Source organism: Lepidochelys kempii, chromosome 1, assembly GCF_965140265.1.
Source record: "Lepidochelys kempii isolate rLepKem1 chromosome 1, rLepKem1.hap2, whole genome shotgun sequence".
NCBI lineage: Eukaryota > Metazoa > Chordata > Testudines > Cheloniidae > Lepidochelys > Lepidochelys kempii.
Window position 1 is genome coordinate 203,890,074 of NC_133256.1, and position 9,181 is coordinate 203,899,254.

The following is a 9,181-nucleotide window of genomic DNA, read 5'->3' on the forward strand; positions in this document are numbered from 1 at the left end:
GATTTTTCACATTTGCTGTCTGGTCACCCTATATGAGGGTCTTGGTGTGGCTGGCTGTGAGGTCAGAAAGGAATTTCCCCTTATGTACAATGTTGCATCATTAGCTACATGTATTATCCTTTTGGCCAGTAATGGGTTGGATGCTGGACTAGATAAGAGCTGGTGGTCTGATGTAGTCTGGCATGGATATACACCCTGTGTGGGTAAGAAAATAAAAAATATTAGAGCATAACATGAGCTGTGTGTGTTAGAATATTTTGTAACTGTAGACTAAGCTCCCTGTAAGCTGCGCAGCCAACGCCTTAGTGCCACGCAGGCGCTCAGGGAACATGCCTTGGGACCTGCCAGGGTAGAGGTGCCCCTAGCCTGGCCCCCAACTCTGCTGTGGCACCCCTATCCTGGCCTGGACCTGCCAGGGGAAGGGTGCCTTTCCTATGACCCCAGCCCCAGGGCTACTGTGGTGGGGAGAGGTGCCTCTTCCTTCCCCCCACCCCCACAGCCCAGATGCTGCTGCAGGGGGGAGAGAGCTGGGGGGAGTCCTCTCTCTCCCCGCCATAGCCCCAGAGCACCCTCCTGCACCTCCGAACTCCTCAGCCCACCCCTACCATATTAATTTTGTTATGTGCACTAATATGAAGATGTGTGACACATCACCTCCATATTGGTGCACATAACAAAATTCATTCCACACATCGGTGGGAAACATTAGAGGGAACACTGACCGTAGAACACAGGAACAGTCTTTCTTCCCTCTCCTACGGTAAGAGTAGGTCACACAAGATATGACATCCCAAACATTATAAAATGTGGAATCTCCTCCTCCTCCTCTGAAGGCAGTACTTTTTAAGTATATTAAAAGCTGAGGCTTCCCTTTTGTAGTGTACATAAGAGTTGTGGGTTAATGGAAGATGTGTGAGTGTTTTTTGTTAAATCCCAGGGATGCCAAGGCCTGTGTTGTCCATGGCACAGATCTGAAGGACATGACCAGTGAACAACTAGATGACATTCTGACTCATCATACGGAAATTGTGTTTGCCAGGACATCTCCTCAGCAGAAGCTTATAATTGTGGAAGGTTGCCAGCGACAGGTAAGGAGAAAGTGCTAAGCTATTTGATCATCCATAAAAGTATTCGCTTTAAGCTACCAGCTCAAGTATGCAGCATGTTCAAGAGCAACAGCACGGCCTAGACATCTCTCACCACTCTGCAGTATGTCTGCCTAGTTGTTCAGGGTTTTCTTTATAGTAACAGCAACAGCTGCAGAAGCACTTTGTGATACTGGTCTGAGCCATAGCTAGGTATTCTGTATAGATGTCATATATGAATATGGACACTATGAGGAAAGGTGTATGATACACATTTTCAAATCAGTGCCATGCATCACTGCAGGCCTCATAAGTGACCTGCAAGGGGAAAAGTTGTTGCTGAAGTTAGGTTTAAGGTCTGAACACTTACGGAGAGAGGGGCTTAAACTTTCAACATTATTACCACCCCACCCTAAGACCAGAGGCATCCAATGTGTTCTCCAGAGAAAGCAGCAAGTCCAGATATGAAATTCCTGACTGACTGCAGGCTTCAGAGAAGCGTACCAGGTCTCTGTACTTCAAAGAAGACACAGGGTCTCTTTCAAAAATCCTTCACTGATCACCTACAAGACCTTGATCGGGTCCCAAACATAGCACTAAAAGAGCCATTTCCAGCTACAGGTCCTGTTCAGAAAAATTGCTATTCAGGATTGTGACAGACCCTTGGGGAGGGGTTAATGGTAATACCCTTGGAAGACTCGTACGTTGCCTCGAGGGCATCCAAGTTTGCACATTCCTATTGTGGGAACTGAACTCTTCTCTTTCCCTGTGCATAGGGAGCCATTGTAGCTGTTACTGGAGATGGTGTGAATGACTCCCCAGCTCTGAAGAAAGCAGACATTGGTGTTGCCATGGGTATTGCTGGCTCTGACGTCTCTAAACAGGCAGCTGACATGATTCTCCTGGATGACAACTTTGCCTCCATTGTAACTGGTGTAGAGGAAGGTGAATTTCCAAGCCCCTGTTGAACTTCAATTAGCACACTAAGTGTAGGCAATTCTAGTTTATCTCACAGGGTATCACCAAGTATCTCTGAAAGACTTCTCTTAACTTGGGTTTATAATTCACTTTCACAGTAAAGTCTTACCAAACCTACCCAAGCAGGAAATTCTATCCCCAAAAAAGTCATTGGGATCTGTACTTAATCTAGGTTAAGGGTTTCCCCTGGCTACTAAGTGAAGGGATTCCAAGGCTAGGGCTAGGCCTGAAGCCTGTTGTAAGGTAGAGGGCTCCCCGAGCTAGATTAGGGTTACTAAGGGTATGCCTGCTCAGCAAAGAAAAACCTATTGCTGGCCTATGCCAGCTAGCTGGGGGTTGCGGGCCTCCAGATCTTTTTACTGCTGTGTAGACTTCCGTGCCTGGGCTGGAGTAAGTTAACTCGTTATCTCCCTTCTGTTCTCTAATATCCGTGTTGGTAGCTGTGGAAGTAAGGATCCTGAATTTTATCTGGCTGTTCACCTCCAGCAGAAGTGAAATGGAAGGCAGTCCAGCCATAGGGCTTTCCTCTCCCATGTCTGCTGTTGAATCCCCAGCCACAGCTACTTGCGATGCCTGAAAGGTGTTGGGTTTTGAGAGGGCAGTTGGAAGTGGGGGCTCACAGGAACAGTTATGTCTGATTCCCCCCAGTGAACTCGAAAATGAGGTGGTTTCCTTTCTCCATATTCAGTGGAACCTGCTGGTGGTGAACTGAGATAGTGATACTGCCTTCATGATGACTTGAATAGAATACCTGAACTTCCACTGCACTGCAGTTCTGCTTGTGATAGAAGCTCTGCCTGGAGGGAAAACTAGTGTGTCTAGGCTTTCAAGCACTAGTGTGTTTAGCTTTAGGAATAAAGCCTTCTGTAAGCCACCTGGCTGCCATGTGGTAGTAAAGAATCTGTATTTGTTCCTTCCTAGGTCGTCTGATCTTTGATAACCTGAAGAAATCCATTGCTTACACCTTGACCAGTAACATCCCTGAGATCACACCTTTCCTAATCTTCATCATTGCTAACATCCCCCTGCCCCTAGGAACAGTCACGATTCTCTGCATCGACTTGGGCACTGACATGGTAAATACCTTAGAATACCAGGGGTACATATGGGTTCTACATAGCCCTAAAGAACTTCACATTCAAGAGAATATGGAACCAGCTTGTTTCTTAGCCCTGTAACATAGCTGGTCACTAGATACTCTTTTTCCATAGCCCAGTTTACCTGTCTCCTGAGAATCAAAGCTTGATGGCTTACAGAGTGTTTTTTGATCCTCTCTAAGGACCAATAGAAGGGCAAGGTACTACATATAGGCCCTCAATCTAACTTCATTATTTGGCAACAGGCCTGTATGTTTCTTGGTCACTATAATGCAGAGGTGGGCAAACTACAGCCCGCGGGCCACATCCGGCCCACAGGACCATCCTGCCCTGCCCCTGAGCTCTCAGCTGGGGAGGCTAGTCCCCAGCCCCTCCCCTGCTGTCCCCACAGCATCAGGTCATCACCACACCGCCAGCACTCTGGTCCACCGCTCCTGCTGGGGAGCGCGGCAGCATGGCTGCGAGATCCTGCCGCTCTGAGCGGCATGGTAAGGGAGCAGGGGTTGGATAAGGGGCAGGGAGTTCTGGGGGGCAGTCAGGACAGGGAGCAGGGGGCGGTTGGATGGGGCAGAGGTTTGGGATGGGGGTCAGTCAGGAGACAGAGCAGGGGGGTTGGATTAGGGAATGGGAGTCCCAGGGGGCCTATCAGGGGGCGGGAGGATGGATAGGAGTTAGGGGTGAGTGGTCAGGGGACAAGGAGCAGGGGGGGTGGGTGGGTTGGGAGGTCTGAGGGGGGCAGTCGGGGGTGGAAAGTGGTAGGGGGCGGGGGCCAGGCTGTTTGGGGAGGCACAGCCTTCCCTACCCAGCCCTCCATACAGTTTCACTACCTGGATGTGGCCCTCGGGCCAAAAGTTTGCCCACCCCTGCTATAATGGGACAGAGGGGAAGCCATCCACTCCTTTTTGAAAATAGAAAAGCTTGTTGTTTTCAAAGCTCCCTAGAATGCCAACTCTTATCCTCCACCCCAAAGGTTCCTGCTATCTCCTTGGCATATGAGCAAGCTGAGAGTGATATCATGAAGAGACAGCCCAGAAACCCCAAAACGGACAAGCTAGTGAACGAGAGACTGATCAGTATGGCCTATGGGCAGATTGGTAAGATGCTGCTTCGTTTCATTCATTGGGACTGTGCTCGGCACTGAGGCTGGCTTGGCCTCAAGGAGGATTGTGCAATCAGTCTAGGGCTGTAGCTGCTACCATGTTTTTGTAGCGTACAGGCTTTTGGCCATGTAGGCCATATTGTATTTGGGAAGCTGGAAATTCAAGCTTTTTAAGAGACCTCCAGGCAATTGCACATGGTGGCTTGTGCAGCTTACTTCATCCACTGAATCACTTTCACAGTAATTTTATTTAATTACACAGCACTGCTAAGTAGCTGGCAGCCAACTAGTTCTCCTTGGGTTCAGACTTGTTTGGAGGAACATAGAACCCATTGTTAGTTTAATTAGAAGTAAAAGATTCTCTCCAGTATACCCCTGTACACATATCATTAGAGGCTGGATGAAAGGAAGTACAAAGATGTGCTACAGTTCACAGGGTGGTTAATTGCAGCAGACCTTGAAGCTTCATAAATGTAGCGGTTTGTGGGGAACATGGGATGAGGCTTAAAATGGGTGTTTTTATCCTGTGTCCCTGATCCAGAGTTTCGGGCCTTTACAGTAAAGTATGGAACATGGGTAACAATACAAAATTGGAGACATTTCCCTTGGGGAGGGGGAAGGAACAGATGTTGGATGGTGGTCAAAGGAACAAAATCTTCTAACTACAGAAATGCAAATTTCCCGTAGTGAGGGGTCAGGTAAATGAGGAAATTAATGTCCATGTAAGAGACAACTCATGTCTAGCAAATCACTTCTCATGACCATGTTTCACAGATTGCATAGCTTTATCTGTCACTTTCTAATCCAATCAGGTATGATCCAGGCCCTTGGAGGCTTCTTCACGTACTTTGTAATCCTAGCAGAGAATGGGTTCTTGCCGCCCTCCTTGTTAGGGATCAGAGTGAAATGGGATGACCGGTGGGTGAATGATCTGGAAGACAGCTATGGGCAGCAGTGGGTAAGTTTGAGCACAGCAAGGGGGCTGCAAGCCAAATTACTAATGTTCATATCCTGCATTGGGATACAGGTAGATCTGCACATGGAATGGATAAGGTGAATGTATAAGAACTAATGCTCTTCCTTCTCATTTCCAGACCTACGAACAGAGGAAAATTGTGGAGTTCACTTGCCACACAGCCTTCTTTGTCAGCATTGTGGTAGTGCAGTGGGCAGACTTGGTCATCTGTAAGACCAGAAGGAATTCAGTCTTTCAGCAGGGGATGAAGTAAGTGGTGTGGGACGGAAAGGTTTTAAGGAGGAGTCCGTATGCCACTAAGCAGAGCGGCCCAGCATTATATGGAAGTGTATCTCAGCAAGCACCAGACAATTTAAATTAGGTGCATTAATTGTGGCGTAGTGCTGATTAGGTGCATTAATGGGTCAAGTAGAGAAGCTTATGGCTTCTGAGCAATCCACAGTTCTCTGTGATCAGACAGGATGTGATTAGGTGGACAACTGATTTTCTCTGATCCTTGGCTGTAAGAACATCTGAAAATAACCCAGTCTCAAATATTATCTGCGTTGTGAAGGCCATGTGAAGAGAAGGGTGAAATAAAGAGGGTATAATTCCATAACTGTTTTGTACAAAAAATGTCCTAGCAAATCAGATTTCCCCAGTGAAGATCTGCATGTTTGGTGAGGAAGATGCCTTGGCACTAACTTTTCTGTCTTTCCTAGGAACAAGATCTTAATATTTGGTCTCTTTGAGGAGACTGCCCTGGCTGCCTTCCTCTCTTATTGTCCTGGCATGGATGTCGCCTTAAGGATGTTTCCACTGAAGTAAGTCATGTCTTGATATATTTCAGCTCACGGTTACTCCCCAACAGTTGCAAGAGAACAAACTTATTGCTAAGATGTGGTTGCATAAATGGACTCTCCCAAGAGTTTGAGTAGCTTGTAAAATGTAGCTTTGGAACTCTCCACTGGGTCGAGATTGGAGAATGACCTCTTAAGTCACCCACCAGAAGTCTCTCTGCTTAGCTTGCCTTGCCCATGAGAAATCAATCAATCTCTCTCTCTCCCCCCCACCCCCCTTTCCCCACCCCCTTGGCAGGTGACCATGATGAAGGAATCTCTTCAAAGCACAGGGCTTGCCTACACACAAGTTGTACCAATTCACCTATGCCAGCGTAGTTAAGCAGCACAACTCCCTAGGGTGCCTGCAGTTACACTAGTAGAGTTTATTCATGTGCAGGAAGGGGAATAGCTCCTCTATCCAAAATAGTTAGTGCTTTGAGATCCTCAGATGAAAGGTACTATGGATGACTTGTCAGTCTGTAGGAACTCCCTTCCCCAGTTGCTGAAGTGCCGCCCTCTGCTGCGGTGGGTTGTGGCATCAAGGCAGGAAGTGGAAAATATATCCTGTATCTGACTGAAACCAGAATGGGGAATTTAGCAGCAGAATGAAGTTGAATTTCTCCAAAACTAAACCACCACTTACAATTACCCCATGTAGTCTCAATGAGAAAATAACTGGGACTTTTAAATCTACAAAAGCTGGCATTCCCAGCAGTACGGTGTCACCCAGTGTGATGCTGAGGCACTGGTATCACTTCTGCAGCTCCTAGATGTGATAGTCTCCCATGTGATTTGGCTTGTGCAGTGATAGCTTGGATTCAGAAGGTTATAGGTTCAAAGGTTACCTGTGCTTGGAAGGAAATCTTCCTAGATCAGTGTGGTGGGGTGGGAGGAGCTAGTACTAAATGGGACAAAGGTGCAGCAGAATCTTTCGTTGGAATCTTTTATCTGGGATCAGATGAGCTTTTTCTGTGGGAAAACTCAGTGGTGATTCTTGGTTCAGCAGAGCCCCTTGCAGAAGCTGCTGTATTGGCAGGTCTGGACTTGCCTTCATTCAGTGATCTACACAATTCGTCGCATAAATGCAAAGATCTGCTGCCAAATGCCAGTTAATGAATCTTTCTGCAATATACTGTCTGTATTCTTACTCATGTCTCCTTTCCCCGAAACAGACCAACCTGGTGGTTCTGTGCCTTCCCATACTCTCTCCTTATCTTCGTGTATGATGAAGTCAGAAAACTAATAATCAGACGCAGTCCTGGAGGTAAGAAGATATGGTTCCAGTGAACTGAGCACTGTTACATATGCAGTACAAATCCCAGCACTGTTAAGCAGTGTGTTCTTAGTCTCTGGGCATCAGGGCACAACGTTGCAATGCTGGAGAGGGAATCCACAGTTGCCATTTCACATATATCCCATTGCATTTCACATATATCCCATTGCATATAGGGGTTGAAATTTCGGAGTTACACTGTCACTTCATGTCTTTAAAATGAGATTACAGTAATTTTAAAATGTGATCAGACTCAAATTAGGGACAATACCAATTGAATAGTGATACTTAGTCTTGAAGCCCAGTTCTTCCTGTGTGTGAATGTGCCATAGGCAAAATTCATCTGAATTTGTCCCTTATCACTGTTCTGGTGTCCTCACTAACAAATAAAGTTCTGATTCAGTATTTTGTTCCCCCTCTTGCCAATGCTGCTTCCCCCCCCCCCAAAAAAAAATCCTTGTTCTAGCTAAACAGCATGAAGGGCAGAGAACTGCAAAGGGTGTAAGAACTACCCTGAAGACTTACTACTGTGACTTTAATCTCTCTAATATCTGAGTTCTTAATATGTTCAGATTATGAAATGCTCCCAGGGAAAGGAAAGAGATGGAGGGGGGGGGGGGTATTTCCACGCTACTAGAAAATAATGGTTCATGTTTGTCTAGCTCAGGGAAGTCAGAGCAGTTTGAAAATTGCAAGTCATCACGTATTTTGAAAGACTTTCCATTACAGCAAGGTCACTTAGTCTTGTACTGACATTCATTTGTGCTACTGCATTCAGAAGTTTAATGGACAAGCTAAGCTGCTTCATGAGATTGACTTAGTTCTTTCTTTCTCTCTTTTTGTAGGTTGGGTGGAAAAGGAAACATACTACTAATGCAACTGCAAAACCACATTCCATGCACAGCACAGCCCTCTATCTCCCCTGTGTATGTGTACTTTCAGCATTTGAATGCAGAGTTGTGCCCTGAAAGGAACGAAATGAAGAACAAAGTGAACCCGAAGAAACGTGGACTGGCGGAGAAAGGGGGAGGGAGTTTTTGACATATCAGTCTACGGTGATGAAAGGCAGGAGTAGTTTTTATGTGCCTTTTTTTTTTAAAAAGGAGAGAAATGTTAAGATTTTATATTTGGATTTTTACAAATAAAGATGGATTATAACAGGATGCTTCTTGTGTGTATTGTACATATGCTGTCTCAAATAGTGCCTGTATCACAGCAGCGTATGGATAAGAGTGTTCAAAATCCATAGAGCTCCAGACGTTTGCTCCTGATATGTTCTGATCCGCCATGATCCAAGCAACTCAGCTTCTCTACTGGAGCAATTCTACGCTGGCACCTGTTGCCACCATATTTTAAATTCCGCTCTGTAACCGTTAGCTTCCTGTCAGGAATCTGAATTACAAACCTATGTGGTTCATAAAACTCTTTGGGGATCACCTAAGTCAAAAAGCCACCTTGCATCTTCCTCCTTTTCCCCCTCTCCCAATATAATTGGAGCAGCTTTCATGGCTGCTTTTTTTTTTTATTGAGACTATGAATGAAGCCTCTTGTCATTCTCTCCTCCCTGGTCAAGCTTAGTGACCGAAGAGACATCACCCTGCCAAGCCACCACATCTTGTCGTGGAAGGACTGCAAAGATTTTCTGCATTTTTATACAATTCTAAAACTATCTTTTACTGCAGCGGGAATATTGGCTTCTTGTTTTGATTCACCAGCTCATGCTGGCTGACCTCGGTAGTGAATTCCTCCCTAGGACTCTTTCTGTAATGATGTGCTCTTGGTACTTAAGAGTGGAAGCTGTGGATTTATGGCATGTGAAGGAGGGGCATTAAGAGAAACAGGAAAACCTGCA

At 46.0% G+C, this 9,181-nt stretch overlaps 1 protein-coding gene across 1 annotated transcript in view; it reads left to right on the forward strand.

The window, feature by feature from the left end:
- ATP1A1 (ATPase Na+/K+ transporting subunit alpha 1) overlaps window positions 1-8,492 on the forward strand; it is a 30,609-nt gene extending 22,117 nt beyond the window's left edge. The window contains exons 15-23 of the mRNA XM_073309248.1: window positions 938-1,088; window positions 1,862-2,030; window positions 2,985-3,139; window positions 4,131-4,254; window positions 5,072-5,217; window positions 5,354-5,484; window positions 5,937-6,038; window positions 7,229-7,320; window positions 8,175-8,492. Coding sequence (XP_073165349.1) covers window positions 938-1,088; window positions 1,862-2,030; window positions 2,985-3,139; window positions 4,131-4,254; window positions 5,072-5,217; window positions 5,354-5,484; window positions 5,937-6,038; window positions 7,229-7,320; window positions 8,175-8,203 — 1,099 coding nt within the window. The 3' untranslated portion in view covers window positions 8,204-8,492. The remainder of the gene's footprint in view (window positions 1-937; window positions 1,089-1,861; window positions 2,031-2,984; window positions 3,140-4,130; window positions 4,255-5,071; window positions 5,218-5,353; window positions 5,485-5,936; window positions 6,039-7,228; window positions 7,321-8,174) is intronic.
- The last annotated feature ends 689 nt before the right edge of the window (window positions 8,493-9,181 follow it).